The sequence below is a fragment of the Salminus brasiliensis genome, chromosome 20 (assembly GCF_030463535.1).
Source record: "Salminus brasiliensis chromosome 20, fSalBra1.hap2, whole genome shotgun sequence".
Classification (NCBI taxonomy): Eukaryota; Metazoa; Chordata; class Actinopteri; order Characiformes; family Bryconidae; genus Salminus; species Salminus brasiliensis.
In genome coordinates this window covers 19,630,196-19,650,964 of record NC_132897.1, presented here as the reverse complement: position 1 = coordinate 19,650,964, position 20,769 = coordinate 19,630,196, and the positions used below count along the sequence as shown (strand labels likewise).

The window sequence follows — 20,769 nt, the reverse complement described above, 5'->3', positions numbered from 1 at the left end:
AGTCACTCTTGGGCTGCTGGGCCTTGGCTAAATACATTTGTGTTAGGCCCAATGTACAGGGCAAATGACAGAGATGCACTACAGAGATTTGGAGGCCAGGAGCCCGTGCTTTTAGCAAGGATAGAGATGCAGAAACACGAGTTAGGGAGGCAGAAGAGCACTTCCCTTCACTCGCTGCTATTAATTATGGAGCAGCCAGTGGTGGAGAGCCGAGACAGGGTGTGTTTTATGTAGAGGGAAAGAGCTGTCAGAGTGGAGATAGTACAGAAACCCCATGCTCAACTGACAAGACCCAGGCTTTAATAAAAGAAAGCACTTCCCATCAACGTTAACTAGGAACAGGGAGAGCGAAAGGATTGCCAAGCTGTGACACATCAAGAGGGCTTAGTGGGGTGGCACAAGGGGCAATACCCTTAATGCTGGAGGTGACACCTTTTTTTTGTTCTGACACACCTTCGTGTTCTTTTGTTAGATGGGGTTCACAGTAAAACCTGATGAGTTAAGTGAACTCAAATGGTTTGAGAAAACAGATTGCCCAATATTCTAAACGTTCTATTTTATAACTCAATCATTTGAGCTTAAATAACCATTTTTTTTATTATATATATATATATATATATATATATATATATATATATATATATATATATATATATATATATTGGAATGAATTCAGTTTCTGTTAATTGGTAGGTTGGTAGGTAGGTCTTTTACATTGGTGAAATCAGTAAACTGCACTGGATTCTGGGGCCCTGTCGCCCTCCCCTGCCCAGGTCTTCCAGTTTCCAGTCCGGGATTTTGTAATTCTTTCATTCCAGGACTGGATTAAATATCCTGATGAAAATACCTGGGCAGGGGAGGGAGACAGGGCCCCAGAATCCAGCACAGTTTACTGATTTGACCACCGTAACAGGCTTAAACCTACCAATTAACAGGTGAGTTACATGATGTGTTTGAGCAAAAACAGCACAAAACACTAAGGCCAAGCAGCTACACCCCAATATAGATAGATAACTGACCGCTTATGTGGAAGGTAGCCTGGGAGAAAGATTACACACTGGCAGTGAGTGTGCGGTGGAAAGGCACGCCACCATTGAAACAACTGCAGTCAGTATAACTCAACTGAATCAATTCACTTTAACTCAAAATATGCAAAACATTGACTCTACATAAATGAACTGAGTATGTATCTCAAATATTTATTATTGACTAAATCAGATTAGGTGATCCCAACTTTCTGTAATAATTACTTTATATTAACCTAATTCAATATGTAACACCGTTATGGTTCTTTTCTTGAATGTAGGGTTTTAGGGAAAACCTTTAATTGGTATAAACCCTCTACATTATAAAAAAAAAGGTTCTCCAAGCTTCATCAAAAACTGACATCTCATGGTTTTTAATGGATGCCAACATTTTTTTCTATGGCATCCCAGCAAAAAAAACGTCTTGCCACTTTTCTAAATAAGAATATAACACCAGGGGACGCAGTCCGTTATAAAGCTGAGACAAAATACAGTACCATCTTGACATTTGGTGGCCTAGTTCTAATGACATGTGCAACCTTTGCTCAAGACACATGCCATCTAAACAGGGTACAGGTAGTAGGCCCATGGCAACTGTTCAGCTTTCCATGTTGAAACAGTGTCATTCCTGTTCCCCAGAGATTGGTTGCGGTCAATTAATCTGACTGGAGCCTGGCAAACTAATGACATTCTCGTCTCGTGTCCTCTTTGGCTGGACAAGAACTGGAAGTTAATGGCGAGCTCTTACATTCTTGACCTACATCTAGTCTAGGAAAACGTATTATGCTGTTGTTGCCGTGTTTCACCAAAATGAAGCGCCTCTTTTTTAAAACAGCTCTTCAAAGATGAATAAGCCACTCCAGCCAGAAAATCTAACAATGAAAAAAAGCTAGCAGTTAGCCAGTTAGCATGATCAGAAATGCACAGTCCTGAAAAGGATTAGATTTGAAACCCATTTTCCTAGGATTATTCTAGACCTCACCCAAATAAGATAACAACAGAGCTGCCAGACGTTATCTTGGAGTGAGAATTAGGTTGGTCCATCCCCAGTGCTTACAGGTCTGAGTGCCATTATATAGCAATTTTCAATATAGAAACAATTTAATTGTTCATGTGAAGCCATTCATTTTAGCGTTATTTGCGTCCACCAGATTAGATATATATATTTTTTTTAATCCAAGCCGTGTTTCCATGTCTGTACAGAAACCATTGAACTTCCATCTCAAACAGTACTAAATAAAGATGAATTACTCTTTCATGCTCAAATGTATAAATCGCAATAAAACGACATAAATCAATGTATCATAAGTACATTAATTGTAAAAAATAATAATACACTATAATATATAAAATATTGTATATAACATTAAAAAATCTATCTATCTATCTATTATATATATATCTATATATATATATATATATATATATATATATATATATATATATATATATATAATAAGCTTGTAAGCATAAAGCAAGATAAACAATCATGATTTGATCTACCACCATAAACAGATGTTAATCTGTGTATATGGTCATTGTATTTGCAAGCAGTCTGTTAACTAATCATGTTTGACCAAGTTTTTTTATTTACCTTTTGTTTTTCTTCAGTTCTTGTGTTTAATCAGTGTTTTCTGTACTTTTGGACACCTCACACTAGCCAGTGCACTGTTCAGTTTGCGAATGCTTCCCCATTGGTTTGCTGTTGCTATGTGTACTGGCAGTGGCGCCAGCAGGAATAAATTTCATTGTATGCACAAGAAACACCCGATATGTAGGCTACTTGTAAGGTTTCAATGCACGTGCACATGACTACTCAGCGTGCGAGTGACGAGCAAGAGAGAGTTGGCTGTGATACACAAAATGATTATATACTATATTATAATATATATAACAGATAAACGTGCAGTAAAGGTCAGCAAAGCAAACAACAGACTCTCTCATTTAGCAACAGCGTCGGCATAAAGTACCAACAGTATGAAACCGCAAAACCAAACCAAGCTGCTGTATGATAAATAAAGGCAATATTTAACCGATTCACATAATCAAGATGTGCAGATATGAGGGTGATGGCATGCTGAGCATACTTGCTGGCTCCAGACGACCAGATCAGGTTATGATTCTGAAAATAACAGGCCATTAAAGACATGGATTATAAAAATAACTGTTGTTTAACCTCACCCAGCGAACACAGGATATGACCTGAGAACTGACCTCTACACCAGCCTTTCTGCACAACCAAAGGATTGTACATAGTGAGAAGGCCAAACTCTAGATTATCAAACAAGCTAGAACTATTACCCTGCATATGAGAAGATCTGATTATGAGAATCACTGAATTAGATGACGACATTCATTCTGTGTTTTCCCTGTTATGTGCTTGCTAAAATACAGGATAAGCTAAACCGACATACAAAGCGTCATAAAGGTGCAGTGCAGTGACTTATAGCTGAGGACATTAAGAAAAATCCTCGACCCTCAAATGTATTTGCGGCATAATGTTGTGAGTGAACACATTGCTGCCTGCTGTAGTTACATTTTAATTTGAAAGAAAAAAAATGATAAAAAAAAAAATTAACACAATTATAAAAAAATTATATATACACACAATGCTACAGGATTACAGGATTACGGCATGTGCCCTGATGAAACACACACATTTGGACAATCTGTGACTGACTAACATTGGAGCGCTCTCCTTCAGAAGGCCACCATTGTCAGTCCAGTGTGTGTATATAATCACTGAATTCCAGAAGGGCAGTTGAGGGAAATGTGTGACAGTTGGCAGTGCAATGAAAGAACGCTAGCAAAAACAGTTAGCATTAGCATACTTACATAATCCAGTGACTAGTTTCCTTTTTAAAAAAAAAAAAATTAGTATTTCTTTAGGTAAAAAGTGCTAAATATTTTACCAATGTTGTACCATCAGTCAGTTACCATCAGTGCTGTTAACAGGTAGTAATATTAGTAGTGCATGTGGAATCGTGCAGTGAATGACTGTCTCTTTCTTGAAATGCCTTTTCATCTACAGATTTTGTCCAGATTTCATTCAAATGAAGAGCCTCTTTTTAAAAAAACAACAATCTAATATACAACAACTAGCATGAGCAGCCTCCTTATAAGCAACTTCTAGCTTTCTTTTATTACTAGCACATTTTTGAGGTGTTAACAGTGTTTGAGAATTGAGAGCTCAACGATGGCACAGATGCTAGTTAATCCTTAACAGGTCCCTCCTCACAGGGTTAGGAAATGGCTTGGTGTGGAGCTGCAGTAATTTCTCATTCTCCACACTTTCTTTGCACGCACCAAGACGATAGAGGTCCAGGTAATGACGCCGGCAGAGCAGATTACACTTGGCTCTGCTGGAAGAGGCTCTGCGAGTATCTCTTTGAAGGATGTAATCCGGGGATTTGTGGCTCAGAGGTAGAGGGGGTGGGTTGGATGAGTGGTGAGAAGGCAAATTGAGCTCTGGGCAGAACGTCTACCATGTTGATCTGCCTCCAGAGCCCAGTTTGGAGCCGTGTTGCTCCTGACGCAGTGAACGTATCTGGAAAGGTTCCTATGAACTCAATGAATGCAGTTTGTTTGGCGACTCCTGTAATGGTATTCATGAGACTGACCTGCAGAACTTTTTGAACAAGATTAAAGCAACACTATGTAGCATTTGGACCTTAAAATATCAGCTTCAAAATCATAGTGATGGCAAAAAAGCGTCGCCATCATTGCAACTTCAGGCTCAGCATGCTGCTAACTTTAGTGTGTAACTTTGGAGAAGCAAAAACTGCTTATTCATATTCATAATCATATTATACATATTAATGTAAAATCCTGTAATATTACTTTTTCACTTTCAGTAAAGGTTTTGTATCTCTCAGAATGTCCAAGATTGTCCAAAGATTGTACTTTAGGGGTGGTTTAAAGCACAAATTACACTTCCTGACTGTAGGAGGAGCCCAGGAGCAAAATGCCAATTTTCCATATTGATGCTTAAATGTAAAGACACACTTCATGTTGAAAGCTTGTGAGCATGGATATTTAGTTTTACAAAATACTGTAGCAATCTCATAACATTATTTTTATGGTGTGAAAGACAGGTTTCTGTAAACTAGCATCATTCCATTTTTGTCCTTATTGTTCCTATAAAAATACTATATCTTATATAGTGAATCAAGGCTACCTTAATTCACTAAATAATAAATGGGGACAGAAACTCCTTTTTGCAATTTAACAAGATGATATTGCACTTGCATAATGCAGTTTAATGCCTGCTCCAAACTGCGACCATATGCACTTTGAGAAATGAGATTATGCAGAACTGGTATGCAAAGAGCTTTTACTGTTCAGGTTATGGAACGAATGGAACAAATGAATGATGATAATGTACCTCAAAAAAAAAAAAAAAAAGATTATTCTGGGTTTTACAGCACAGCACATACAGAAAATGAGTTCTATGTCTGAGCAAAGTGCTCTAGAGGTCACCAGCAGACAATTTCAGAGCTTCTGAACACACACACACACACACACACACACACACACACACACACACACACACACACACACACACACACACACACACACACACAGTGGAGTTCATCCACTTCGCTGCTTTGGATTATTACCCATTGCTAATGTAAATGTGGCTTAAAAGGGTACAGCTGATGTATTACTTTTGAGATTGTGCTTTTACCCATTTGTTCAGATGGCCCCTATACATGCATGTGCTTTAGCTTTGCACTGTCTTCTTTTCTGGCCTCGCACATACACACACCCCACACCAATACAGAGTGCTAAATACTTCATTCTGTAGACATACGGTCATTTGGAAACTGTTTAATTTCCCATGGTTCAAGATTCAAATGTGTCAAGTGGTTGCACATAAGTGAAATATTTTACACACACTTCATGTCTTAATGTTTGTGGACACCCCGTCTAATGTATGCTATTTTAATGCTACTTTAATTGCACATATTGCTTTATTTTATTCTGCAGGTTCAATCGTATAGATATTTAATGCTAAGCAGTTGTTCTTAGACTTGTCCGTGCCTTCAGAACAGGATTCTAGTGTTCATTCTAAAAGGGGGTTTGGGGCTTTTGCTGAAAGAGTGTTCGAGTTTGTGGGTGTAAGATAAAGAGAACAGAAAGAAAAAAGAAAGAGGGAGAAAGAGTATGGTTCTAGATGCAAAAAGCATTGGTACACAATGTGCTGTTGGCCCCCTATTCTGAAAGCTTTCCCAGTAAGGTGTCATAAGCCGGAGTTTAAGGATTTCCTTTGCTGTTCCAGGCATCTTTCCAGCCACAGCAGGAGATTTCCACAGCCACACAGTGCCGAGCCAGACTCTCCGCCTATTGTTCTGATGTTCTAATCTCTCCTCATGTTTAGGGTGTAACACCAACAACTACTACATTTCCGAGAAGCATTAATGACTTTCAACATTGCAGTTGAAAGTGGTGTGCTAAAATCGGCCTCCCTGCTGATTTTAGGGATGATCTTCCTAAACTCTTTGGATTTTATGTATTTTTCACTTGTAAATTCAATAAAGTGCCAAAAAGGGTTCTTTGGAGCAGTGCCATGGAAGACGTCCTTAAAGAGCTATTTTGTGAATGAGATGTGCATGTGTGAAGAACATTCTAGTATAAATATCCTCAACATAATTATTTGTTTTTTAATAATGCATTTATTGAGTTGTTTAAGTTGTTATTTGATGTATATATATAGTAAGTGTGTATCTTTAGACATTATATGACTGACTTAATCATGCTGATTTTGATTTTATGGAGGGCTTACAAACAATATAATTAAAATAAAAACAAGCCATAAGCTTTGCTTTCATTGGCTGGCTTACGGCAACAGGCTCACAGAAGTCTATATATTATAGCACAGTTTTAACACTATAACAAAAACACTGTAATTATTCCTGAGTCTTACCAGACAGCGTTGCTGTCCACTCATTGTGTCCTCTCAGCGTGATGTGCTGTTAGCAAGCTGAAAATAAAATGATAAAGGGTAGGGTCAGGTTTTGGACTCTGGAAACCTGGTGGGAAGGTTTTACAGATGCAAAATACCTGTCATTCCTTCCCATATAATGTCAGATATCAAGTTAATTTGAGGAAAAGTGAAGCCATCACTCTAGTAAAACAACACACCTGTGTTCAGCCATAGAGCTGGTAAAGGAAGTGGTGGTAATTCTGCAGTAAGCAAGGAAAGAACCTTTCATAAACAGTGGCAATTCAATGTGCTTTTCATAAACACAGACAAATGAATACATTAATTTATACTATAAACAAAAATCAACCCCTATAACTAAACAAAATGGTAGTTCTAGTCCTTGTCTAAAAAACCTCCAGGAGTTAATAAAGCTTAGGATAGCTCGAGTCATTTCCAGCACTCTAAGTGAAGTAGAGCAACAAAGCTTTAAGCCAGGGGTGGGCAATTCCGATCCTGGAGGCCCGGATCCCTGCACAGTTTTGTGCTTTTCCTGCTGAAACACAACTGATTCAACTAACCTGTTAATTGCCCGGTTTAGTAGGTCCGTTAGAACAGGGAAATCAGTAAACTCTTCTGGCCCCCGTTGCTCCATCCCCGTTAATCACAGCTTTGGGAGCTCTTAATCACAGCCCTGGGAGATCATAATCAGTTTTGAGGAACGGTGGATGCTTCCACATTGTGGTGAAACAACAGACCAGAGATCTTTAAATCTGGACTTTAAATCTCACTTCCATTTCTGGACTTTCTGGACCATTGCCAACCAATTACATCAGCTGTCCCTTTAAATTCTAGTAATTACAAAATCCAGGACTGGAAACTGGATTCAAGGTCCAGGTTTGATGACCTGGGCAATTGATGGTTCTCACATTCCTGCAACAGCCTCATCAGAAATCATCAAAAGGTGCATCTCAACTGCAACGGAACACACTGTCATTCTGCCAGCTGTGGTTGATTATCTAATACTAAAGTGTTCACACACACAAATACACACAAGAAACCAGAATGCATAACAGAAACATCCCTAGTGTTAAATTTTTGATTTACACTTTAGGCCAAACTCGGATATCTAGAACTATAGAGAAACACTGTCTCAGGCACCAGGTGGCATATACTGAACCATTTCATGTAATAGATTTTTGAGATAGTAAACACTCTAGACATATGGTCCTTGGTTGGTGTGGTGCATCCGATAACACCAGTACCTACCAGTGAGCTGCCACACCATGTGTGAGACTGGGATTAGATTCCAGGTCTGGGTGACTATGCTGCCCTACACCAATGAGAGTCCTCGGACAAGACTCCAAACACTATATTGGCCCAGCTCTATAATACAAGTAATCCAGTAAGCCGCTCTGGATAAGAGCATCAGCTATGCCAGAAATTTAAATTAAAAATTAAATAATTAAAAATTATTTTGGCAGGTTTTCTGTCAAACCTCACTGAATGACTTTGTTTACATCCTGAACATTTTCTTCTATGGAAATTTGTGAAATCAGTGCCATGGTCTTTTAACAGTACAGGCTTCCTATAAGACTGCACTGCAATGTTTGACAAGCAAGAGCTTGTTATAGAGCAATTTATGGAAAGGTTATCTATTTTCAGTCTTCTGTTTACAACACATTTCACAGACATGTTCCATCTTGTATGTTAGCGGCCATTTCATCTTCTTAGGTGGTGGTAAAAAAAAAACAAAAACAAAAAAAACAGCCCAATCTGTAACTACAGTCTCAACATTTTATTCAGCATTCTAAACACGATTAGTCTATTATATAATTAAATAGAGTGAAAAACAGTAAGGAGCATCATGCAAAAGTTCAGGTACCCCAAGACATCTGAGCTCGATCAGTCTCAGACCTTCATTATCTTGTTAGGGCTATGGCTTGTTTACGGTCATCCTTAGTGGAGACCAGGAAGACTTAACAAAAGAACTGCTTATAGGATTGCTAAAGACAATTCCAAACCAATTGGTTACTGTTTCTTCTTTGAAAAAAAGAAGGAATGGATAAAAGATTATGCAGAAACAATAAGAATTTCACATTCTGTTAAGTTTTAGGTTAAGTTAGGATTACAATTAAGTTTAGGTCATGGTGTAGGTTAGTTTGAGGGTTAGGTTAAGGTGAGAATTAGGTTTAGGTGTAGTAGGTAAAGGTGTAGCATACAATTAGAATTAGGTTTGGGTGTAGTAGTAGTAGTTTAGGTTAGGTTGAGATTAGAATTAGGTTCGTGTGGAGTAGGTTAAAATGTAGGTTAGGTTATGTTTAGGTTAGGTTGAGATTAGAATTAGGTTATGGTATGTTTGGGTTAGGTTAAGATTAGAATTAGGTTTGGGTGTAGTAGGTTAAAGTTTAGGTTAGGTTAAGATTATAATTAGGTTTGGGTGTGGTAGGTTAAAGTTTAGGTTAGGTTAAGGTTAGGTTAAGATTAGAATTAGGTTTGGGTGTAGTAGGTTAAAGTATAGGTTAGGTTATGTTTAGGTTAGGTTAAGATTAGAATGAGGTTTGGGTGGAGTAGGTTAAAGTATAGGTTAGGTTATGTTTAGGTTAAGATTAGAAATAGGTTTGGTGTAGGTTTGGGTGTAGTAGGTTAAAGTATAGGTTAGGTTATGTTTAGGTTAAGATTAGAATTAGGTTTGGGTGGAGTATGTTAAAATGTAGGTTAGGTCTAGATTAAAATTAGGTTTGGGTGGAGTAGGTTAAAAAGTAGGTTAGGTTAAGATTAAAATTAGGTTTGGGTGGAGTAGGTTAAAAAGTAGATTAGGTTAAGATTAAAATTAGGTTTGGGTGGAGTAGGTTAAAGTGTATGCCAGGTTATGGTTAAGATTAACATCGTAACATTCTCTGTTCAAATCGTTTGATTTCTGTGCTTACGTCAGTCATTTGTATCAAATGCATGAGAGTCAAAGTTTATTTGAATATGAATCTGGAAAGCATCTTTTATTCACAAATCTATGAATTCCTTTGGAAACCAAGATGTTGGAAGTGTACACTATAATAAAATATAATGGAAATTGTAAATGGGCAGTTAACTGTGCAAATGTAAAATGACATACATGACTTTTCAGTGTAAATTGATTATATACCAAAACAACAGCAGGTCATGTTTATTATTTATGCTTTCTTTGAAAGCTTTGAATGTTTTATGAATACCCTTCTCTAATTACACAGACAATATGTATACACAAACCCACACACACACACACACACACCCCAAACTCAGTCTGAACTGTGAGGAAAGTGAACGGATATGACAAGACTGTGACCTGAATGTGGGGATTTTTCCATGTCTAGGAGCCTCTCAAAAGTGCTGGAAAATGTGCCTGTACAACAGAGAGAACTGGAGAAAGAGAGAGACATCATCAATTATTGATCCGCCATCAATGCTGAAGACAGAACGTGGCTGCGGAGAGGTTGTGGTGGGTTGGGGAGGGGGGAAGGTGGTATTAATTTTAATGCTCTTCAATCCCAGGCTGAAATTGCAAAGAAGGGCTCCTGTATTGAGCGGCAGTAAACTTTGTTGTGTGCAAGGTATTGACATGAAATGTAATAAAAAGGGGGTCGTGATTTATCGTGGTCTGCTCCATGGAGAGTGCTATGTAGCGGCTTTAGGAGGCCGTGGAGGAAAAATAAAGATGTGAATAGGCTTCACACTCTCCTCAGGAGCCTCGTCTCTCTCCTTCATTTCCATTTAATTAACCCCCCTTTTTCCACCGTTGAATCCCGAAGTTTCTCTACAGTTATTGAGCCGCTGATGCTGAAATGACGGTAATTACAGTGTCGAAGAGGAAGAGCTAGTCAGGAAGAAGGGAATGGCCCAGATGAAGGATAGGTGGCCGGATTGACATGTGGATGTATTTTTATTAATGCTTCCATTGTATCTCATTGTATCCCTCTGTTTGACGAGTGGTGCCCCATCCTTCCAGTACACTTCCAGAGACTTGTAGATATGCACATTTAAGCTGATGCAAACATACCTGAAAAATTCCAGTATTGTTTTATTGCTCCACAGAAGTTTAGAAATTCTGTTCAAAACTTTTCGGGCCTATGGATCAGCAAAATGTCTGGAGGAGGAAGAATGAAGCATTAGCTGAAAAAGAACACCCTGCCTACAGTGAAGCATGGCGGTAACTTGATGATGGCAGTGAAAACCTGCTGCATGTGGAGGGCAAGATGGATTCAATTAAGTATTATGAAACCGGACATGCTTTCTGTAAGGAAGCTGAAGCTTGGGGGGCACTGGACCTTGCAAAAGGACAGTGATCCCAAGCATACCTGAAAGTCTACCAAGAATTGTCTTCAAAAGAAGTCCTGGAAGTTTCTGAAGGCGCCCCCATAGAAAATCTTTGGTGGGATTTGAAGAAGGAGGTTCCAGCAGCAAAACCCATGAACATTAGTGAACTGGGCTGCCCATTAGGAATGGGCACAGATTACTCCAGAAGCTGGTGTTTTGCTGTGCATCACAGCAATTTGAATTAAAGGGTTTGACTAATTCGAAGACTTGAGTCATCATTGAAAGTAACATTTTGTGTTGAAAGTGGAGAAAGCACAATAGTATTTGTGTTGAGCTACTAAAATTGTTCTTGTTTTGTTGGTTTAATGCAAACAGGTTTGTATATTTTGCTAATGAACCTAATTTAAACTAGAGGTTAGTAGAGGTTAGTTGTGTGTTCTGCAGTGATACAGGCCTGCTCTGCTGTCTAAAGAAAGTGCTATTGCTGAGCATAGCTTTAAAGCTTTAAAAATGGGGTAGAACTGCCTGTCTGCCAGAGTGGACAAACCTAAGTGGAGGTCATCTAATTTGACACTTGAGCTGACTGTGTGTCACATCAACACATGTAACAGTCAAAAATCGTCTCCTTGCTTCATGACTGGCATGAGGGCAAATCAGTCTGACAGGGTGTGGCAGGCAGTGGCAGACCCCAAGTTTCACCTCAAATGGACATGAATTTTCCTTGGAGTGGTACAGGACAAATACATACAAATATAAATACAAGCAATATAGCACATGCTTTTCTTTTACATAATGGAGACAGAATTCACACTAGTTCTTTTTCTCAAAATCAGCAGGTCTCTTGCCATCTCCGCACATTTGAGAAATGCAAGTTGGGGACGACGACAACGAGCATGTGGAGGCGGGGCTTGCACTTTACCTGCACTTAATAGGGAACAGGCCATTTCTTTCTGTAGGACATGAATTTGGTTGTACTGAAGAGACGGGAGACCCACTGATGTTAAGGGTGAACATACTCTTCAGAATGCACACTTTTTTCCTCATTCTTAAATAAACACTGAACACCTTTTGGACATAGGACTATGACCATTTCAAATTGCTGGCCTAGCATAAACCATGCAGTTTAATATCAGAAACATGAGCATTCATATCTAATAAAACATTCAAATACATTCAAACAAATTTAGGCTGTTCCAAGCAATAGAACACATTTCCCAGAAAATGTAAGTGTCCATTTCTAAATATAAGCTATCTGCATTCGCACATTGTCCACTGGAAATGAAACATCTAGCATACAAGCTAGTTGCTGCTATTTGAGGTAGTAGCAGCACTGCGGCAAGCACAGCTCCAAATGGCCTTGTTCACGCTGTAATTTTGTTCACACTTTGAGGTCCTTGCGTGAGGAGCCCATCAGTGGGACGTGCCGAGGCCGTGTGAGCTAACAGATGAACAACCTGCGCTGGCGTCATACCACAGAGAGTCCATCAGCTTAATAAAAATGTCAGTGTGGCTGATTTGTTATGTCTGTAAATAACAGAGCCGGGGGGGGGGGGGGGGGACAAGAGTGAGAGAGAGAGAGCGAGAGAGAGAGAGAGAGAGAGAGAGAGAGAAAGAGAGAGAGGGTTGTGTGATGTAGGGATGAAGCTGGAATATAGCTGCCTTCATTCCTCCTCAATGATCCCTCGAACAGCCACGCATTTGCATGCTGTTGTTTGTGGGGTATTTCCACATTTTAAATGTAGCTACATTCCTACATTTCAAGCATAATCTCATAAGAATCCTATGAGCCAAATCCAAATGTTTATTACACACTTTTATAACATAAGAATACATCAGCTTGTTTGCATTGTAGTCACTCTTAAAAATAAAGGTGCTACAATTCTTGTTCCTTTAATATTTCTACACTATTTTTCTCCCAAATTTTAGCCTATTAGTTTCCAACCCCACCCCCTATAATGCTCCCGACACTGGGGGGGTAAGGTCTGACATGCCTCCTTTGACACATGTGCAACCAACCATTGCCTCTTTATGAGCTGCTATCTACACTTACACCACCATCCCCTGGAGAAAGTAAGGTCAATTGTCCTACCTCAGGCTCTGGCTGCTGATGGCAGGCAGCATAACTCAGGACCAGCGAAATGTGGGTCATAATGGCATTGCCTTAGTCTGCTGGAGCCACTCTGAGCCACTCAGGTTCTTTGAGCGATGCTATCGAATAAACACTTTTGGTTCTATTTCTGTAACAGAGATATAAAGATGTGAGCTAGAAGTCCAAGAACCCCCTCTTACCAGTAGAGCTAGGACCGACCTTTTGTTCCCACTAGCAGCAGAAGTACGCAGCAGACATGTTGCTTTTTTTTTTTCAACTTTATGCAAATGAATTATGACCCAGTGAAACGCCATTTTAAACAATTGGCTCCAACAAATTCTTCGGACCAATCTTCAGAGTTTGGTCCGAAGGGGGTCAGAGTTCCCTAGATTCTGCTGTCTTTGAGAGGCTCGTAACCACTTCTTTCTTCTTATATTATGCATCTGTGCCCATATAAAGGGCAAAATACACATATTTTTGATTATGATTTATGATAATGATTTTTGTAAGAAAAAAGAGCAATACATAAAGTATTTGTTTTGGCTTTTACATTTTTTGGTCAAAAGCTGAGCCATGCGACAACGCAACAATGCAGGCAGCCTCCAACTCAGCCACAAGGGACAAACTTGGGGCAACGTAAGCGACTTGTCATCTGCTAGTGTGAACACAGGTTTGGAGAAATTAGATATTAGAAGTAGAGATGTGTATTTATTTATTCATAGGCTGTTATTTCATAACTCCACTTTATTATTTTTTGGCAGATTTATAAGTTGAAATGTTGAAAACTGAAAAATGCTGCTTACTACAGTATAATAAGTTTAAGCCTTTCAGACAGGTACTTGGAAGAAACACTCCTGGTCAAGGTTCATCACTGTTTCAAGTTTTCTTCATTTGTGGATGATGGCTCTCACTGTGGTTTGCTTTGGTTCCAGAGCTTTAGTAATGGCTTTGTAACCCTTTCCAGAGTGGTAGATTTTAATTAGTTTGTTTGGCTTTTTGAGACCTACCTTGCTTTACATAATGCATAATCTGAAACAGAATATAAGGAATTAGGAAGGGGGCGATTACTTTTTCACAACACCATATAGACCATCAACATCCCAGGGACATTTGGTCTTCAGCAAGTGTTAAATACATATCTACGCAAACATACACATGCACATACACAGGCTCTATTAGTGTTTGTTAAAGGCTATGAGGGATGTCAGCCTTTAGCTGATTCCCTCCTGCTGAGATGTCAGCCAGAGGCTGGAGGCAGATTTCTCCAGGCTGTTTCCTCCTGCCTCGCACTGCTATGTTTCGCATATGCAGTAATTGCCACATGCGACTCTCAACAGCATGCTCTATATGGAACGGCTGCATAATGCTTGTTGAGGCGCAAAGCAGCCTTTGAGTAAAAAGCAAGCAGTGAAAGGCGCAGGGCTGAGCCATTGTTTTTTTCTTTCTTTCTTTTTTTTGGCTAAAGCTTTTAGCATCCTCGTGTTCCTCCAGCCCCTGAGGCTAGCTTTGCCTGGATAAACGCTATTCTGGCCAATTAAGCTTCATCCATTGATAGTCGCAGCTTAGGCCTATGCTTTTTGGGGCCTAGCCTCAATGGACTGTGGTGGAAAAGGTTAAAAACCTGGCCTGAATTTAAAAGGGAGAATTCTGTGCAGGGTAAAGAGGACTGATAAAGACTCTACAGCTATTCTGGGATGCAACACTGGACTGGTTTAATAAATCATGCTGGTTAAAATAATATATCCCTGCCAAGAACTCTCAATATAAGAAAATACAGACCAAAAACATTGGAGCAATATGCTATCTCCATCAAATAAGGTTTCCTGTAGATTTTCATTCTTTTCATGGTTAATACTACACAGTCATTACTATAGACTATTATGAGCACCTACTTAATAGTGGATATAACCACCCTTATCATGGTATGGACTGTATTAGGTTAATGATGGGGTTGATGTTGATTGCTCTGTACCACTCGCCGGAATCATCGTTCTCCTCTGGCATCAATGGCGGTGGGGCGCCACCATTAGGAGGCACTTCATGTGCAAGAAGTCCGTTCTCTGTTCCTTTACTATGGTGGCTCTAGAACATCCCACAAAGTTAGCGGCTTCCAAGATGCTTACAACCTTCGTCTGGTACCTTTTGGACATAAGTCAAATCGCATCCTTTGCTCATGACGATTGCTTTGCATATGCTACAACTGACTGGTGTGTTAGCTAATTTTTACAGCAGCAGCGGTTCACAATTTGGTCTTTGTGCCAGGCCTGATGCAGCCTGTGGCCTCTCTGTGGAATAGGTTAAATTGCAGCGCATAGGAGAACGACGAGGCCGACATCCATTTCCAAACTATATCACTCCAGTGCCACAGCTGTCTGGGCCATGGGAAAAGTGAACAGAACCCTAAACAGGAACCTCCATTAGGAGCACTTCCCTTTGCCCTTGGGGAGACAAATAGCAATAAATTGTGTTGAACACACAGGGAATCCATGAATACTGTGGAAAGTAGCCGGGCGGCAGGGTATAAATGTGCCCCCCTCTGCAAATCATGAGAAGATTGCAAGCCATTAGGTCTGCCGCTGATAATGGTGCCATAGGAAGGCACGGCTCATTAAGGCAGATTGCAAATGTCATCCCAGTGTCTCCTCTCTGGCCCTGTGCTGAGGAGGATAGCAGCAAAATTAATTTTGCATAGAGCCCGTATTCTTCTGAACGAGGGCCAAATGCAAACCCGGGTCAGCTTTGATTAAATCACCAGAAAGGCTTCTGAAAGGAAGAACGAATTAGAACCGATTTCCTTAACTCTCACATATAACCCAGCTTGCCGCAACTAGCAAAGATATAGGTCGCCTTTCACTTAACTTAGTGGCCTGTATATTACTAACACCAATCTCCTGAATTTAGCCATGCAGCCTTTAGCAGACTATAAGCTAGTAGTTGCTGAGCTTACGTTGCTAATTGTAGCACTTAAAGCAACATAGCTTATGTACCTTAAAGGAACAGCCTCAAACTCAAATTCAACTTTATTCAAATTCAAACCTTAAATTTTAATCTTATTTTAATAGGGTGAATAGGGTCATTGTCATTGCCACACTAGGCCAGAATGCTGCTACTGCACTATGTACCTTTGGTGGAGCAGTACAGTATTCAACAGTGTTCACAAGCAGTTGATACTTATGACAATGACTACAAAAGAGTAATCTTGATTAAATTATTAAAGTAATGTGCTTTAACGTTATGCCCTTTAGAAATCATGCCATCTTGAACCCCCTTAACTTTTGACAGTAACATATTTTGACCAGGGGTGTCCAAACATTTCCATGCCACTGTATATTTATCTACACATTTACATAAATTCAGTGTTAAGCAGTTTTGTCCACCTATTTTTACCTATATTTTGTCCACCTATAAGTTAAAGTTGCAATCTATAGGGTTTTTAATGCACTATCCAATGCAATGCAGCCAATCACAGCAAGGGTTTATATGAGCTATACGTCTAATGAAAGCATTTTGCTATGTTCAGTTCGCTGACACAGATGTGCAAAAGCAGATATGCAGCTTGTCTAGTCCCTGTTGAAAAGCATTTCTCATAGAATAGGACTCTCTGGAGCAAATGACCCTTTGGCACCATGCCTAGTGCCAGGCTAGAGGGATATTTGCATTAAGCTGTGAAGCAATGGAACCGTGTTCAAAACATTTGGAATGAGATGAGAATGAGGTGGGGTGATCATCCAGCATCATGGCTTTACTAATGCTCAGATCCTCACATCAAATCTCCAAAATCTAGTAGAAAGACGTTCCTGGACAGCACAGACAGCTACTCCAACAAAAGCAGAAGAAACTCTTTCTTAATACACTTGATTTCAAAAGAGCCAATTAATGAGCAAGTGTCCCAATACTTTTGTTTATATATTGTGTACATTTACATACTTCCACTATATTCTACAGGTGTAGTGAGAATGTGCTGGTACAAAATGTATGTACTTGTAGACCACCAGTCTAACTTCTTCTCTCCCCTTTCCCTTTTCCTTAGATTGCCTGTATGTGACGGATTATTTCACCCGGACGCCTCGCAAGCTAAACGCCTTTCGCTCATTTGCCAGCGTGGAGCTGTTCCACTTCAACGTGCCTGATGACACCGTGGTGGCCGTCTGGAACCTCATTACCTTTAAAGAGCAAGGGGGCACCTTCGGAGACAGCTGTCCTGACCGCAATGTGACAGTGTGAGTAGGCCAGGACTTCATACTTCATATCTTCATTCTTCGAGAGGCTTTCAAGGCTTCTTGGTTGTGAAAAGTGCTTTCTCTTATAGCAGCGGCATTGGTTTTCCAAAGCCTGATGCTGAGAACACCACTATGCTGACTTGCTACTCTGAAACAATGTGTACTGAAATGTACCAGAAAATGGGTTCTCTGACTTTGGTCGCTTTCTGCCATCTCCATAAAAAAGGCATTTATTAACTTAGCAGGGGTGCCAAGTCCCGGAACCTCAGTGCAGTGTACACCGGAGATTCATAAATTTTACATGTGAGATGACATTGTGATTAGATTGAGTTTCATACTTGCTGATTTTCAAATGGATTTTCAGCAAGAGCACTGAGCACTCAACCATTCTTTTGTGAAAAATAAAGGAATACTCAGAAGCGTACTCAGAAGGGCACATATTTTTGAAAAACTAATTTTCCTTGCTTTTAATATACAAGTGGTTAATGTAGTATGTAAGCATGATTAACATTTCATAAAGTATCTTCCTTCCCCAATCTACATGATCAACAGACAGAAACTATTCTGCATAAACACCCCTTTTTAATGTATTGTTTTTGTCATGTCATGAAAAACAGCCAATTCAGCCTACATAGTGTAGTACACCTATTCGCACTGAAGTTGTAAGGTGTGTTTCACTCTGCTTTTTGAATCGCAATGAAAGGCAGCCAATCAGAGCACAGTCCATTTACATATGTCAGTCTACAATTCAATAAATACATTTCAACAAGTGCTGTCCCTTCTGTGTCCTCTTGGTGTCCTCTCAGTGTGGTGTGTGGTTAGCTTGCTGAAGAAATTGTAGCCAAGTTAGCTTGTAGACTAGCACCAGGTAATGTCTCTGGATTTGGCTTTCTTAAGTCTTACCATGAAAAAAAATGATATGCCAGAGATTTTTGTAGTCAGTTGCGGTAGTCCCGTTTGTTTTCAAGGGAGTGGACACAATAAGAAGAGATAGCTTTCAGCCTACCATAGACATTTACTCGCTTCCTTGGCTTTCTGAGTTTGAGCTCCTTGAGTTGAGCTGTGGTTATGAGGTCTGGTTCCTGTATTCTGCTAACTATGGAGTCTGGAGAGTATTTGCCACTCTCCACCATATTCTCCTGGCTGTCACATTTGACCATGTCAAAGCTTTAGTTGTGGAAAGGCTTTTGCTAGTGGACTGGGTTTGTGTATATTATGGGGGTGTAAAAATAATGAAGCAACAGTTATTTGTGAGGTTTTGGTACTGCCTCTTTTCTATTCTAGGACATATTTGAAGGTATATTAACAAAAAGCAGCGTGATTCATATAAATAAAATGAGTCTAGAAAGAATTATGTAAAATGAAAAAAAAAAGCAGCTCCATGAATGGACAGCAGGTATAATAATGAAATACAGAAGAGTGTAAGCTGATTTAAGTTTATTTTTTGAATAGTGTGAACACCAGTAGAGGAGTTCAGAGGAAATTCCTTTACACTAGGCTCAAGTACAATGGTGTAATTTATACAGTACTATCAACATCAAAATTCCTCACTTCTCTACAAGGCTTCTCAGCGAGAGTGGCTTTAAAGGTTAAAAACCTGGGCTGAATTTAAAAGAGAGGATTTTACAAAGAGAAGAGCAGTCTGATAGAGACTCCTTAGTTACTTAGGAATACAAGACAGGTACAAAAAAGACAGACTTTAAAGAAAAGGAGGTTCGGAAATGCAAAGTGGCAATATGACAATATAAATTCTACAGCATGCCGTGTGGCTGACTTAAAGTTCCATGCTGTACAAAGTGCTTTTTAACTGACATTTATCTCTGTTCATTTTAGATCCCTTTTGCCCCTCTTTGCCCTTGTGGGCCAGAGGACAATGGTTTAAGTTAGCTGTGCTCTGGGCTAATATCAAAAGAGAGTGATGTTAGCAGCGCACCTTCAATAGTCTTCAACTCCAAACCCACTAGATGTCATTAAACTTCCGTCAGACAGGCTGACCTTGCTTTTGCCTTCTGTTGAACGCATTGAATAACTCATAACTCATGCCTGTGTTAACTATGGTGGTATAGAGTGAGAAACAGCATGTCCTTGAGTTATTTGTACAGCTATGCCCACTAGCGACAGACAAAAAACTACTGCATTCTCAGCAAACAGTGAGTAATGTTCTTGATGCTTTGATAAGGAGACCATGTAGTGGTTCATCTGATCTTATATGTGCAAATCTCTGACCTCAAAATGAAAACACCACAAACAGAAAAGTCGATCTGCTGGACAAAGGGCTTTTTATCATTTGCTGACGTTGCCTTCAGCAGCATACAATCTTAATAGAAAGATACAGTTGTCACAGTTTGTAATCGACAGTTTTATTTTTTTTTATTGTGGAAAACCAAACTTCTATGTGAGCTATGTAAATGTTTCAGCCTCAAAAACATGAAGGGCAAGTTACCTTTTTTTTCAATAATAAGTCATGAAATTATACTGGAAAAAAGGTTACAGTCCTGCATCTAATCTACCTTGCAAGCTCATAATTAAGTAGGCACCTGCCTTCATCAGTGTTTTGCTGAAGTAAACCCATGACCCATCACGAAAGGCTCAATAGTAGGTCTGGCATCCCAGACCCAACCAGCTCCAAGCCCACTACACAGACGCATCATCTACCCAACCTCAAAACAGTAGAACTACATTGTCCTACCTGGTGACAAAGGCCTTCCCTAGCCCCACCTGCATCATTAATGCATGCTCAGTGCTGGCAGTTCCATGTAGACCCTACACATTACTTGTAAACACTACATCCATAACCATAAACCATAAAAATCCACACTGTCACAATTAATGCATGCTCAGTAGCTAAATTTACATTTATATTTATGGCATTTAGCAGACGCTCTTATCCAGAGGGACTTACAAAGTGCTTTGCTATTTACCCAAGAAAAAACCTTAGCTAGTTAGAATAGACTAATAATTCAAAAGAAGCCTCTAAGCTTAGACATTACTAAACACAATACAATAAGGCGACCATAGTACTCTAGCTAGCAGTTCCATGTGGATTTTACACACTACATCAACAGCATATGCCCAAAACAGCCTATATTTACCCATCATGCTATAGCTGTGCAATTAATTACATACTGTACCAATCCACAACCACTGACTAGCCCTTCATGCCTGCCTTAGCACACAGTCTCAAGCAAACAGCAAGGATGTGTCAGACCTAGCTACAAAACC

General features: G+C 39.6%; 1 protein-coding gene across 1 annotated transcript in view; it reads left to right on the top strand.

The window, feature by feature from the left end:
• Nucleotides 1-20,769, top strand: part of tmem8b (transmembrane protein 8B) — a 221,663-nt gene that overhangs the window by 39,777 nt on the left and 161,117 nt on the right. The window contains exon 2 of the mRNA XM_072664458.1: nucleotides 17,358-17,547. Coding sequence (XP_072520559.1) covers nucleotides 17,358-17,547 — 190 coding nt within the window. The remainder of the gene's footprint in view (nucleotides 1-17,357; nucleotides 17,548-20,769) is intronic.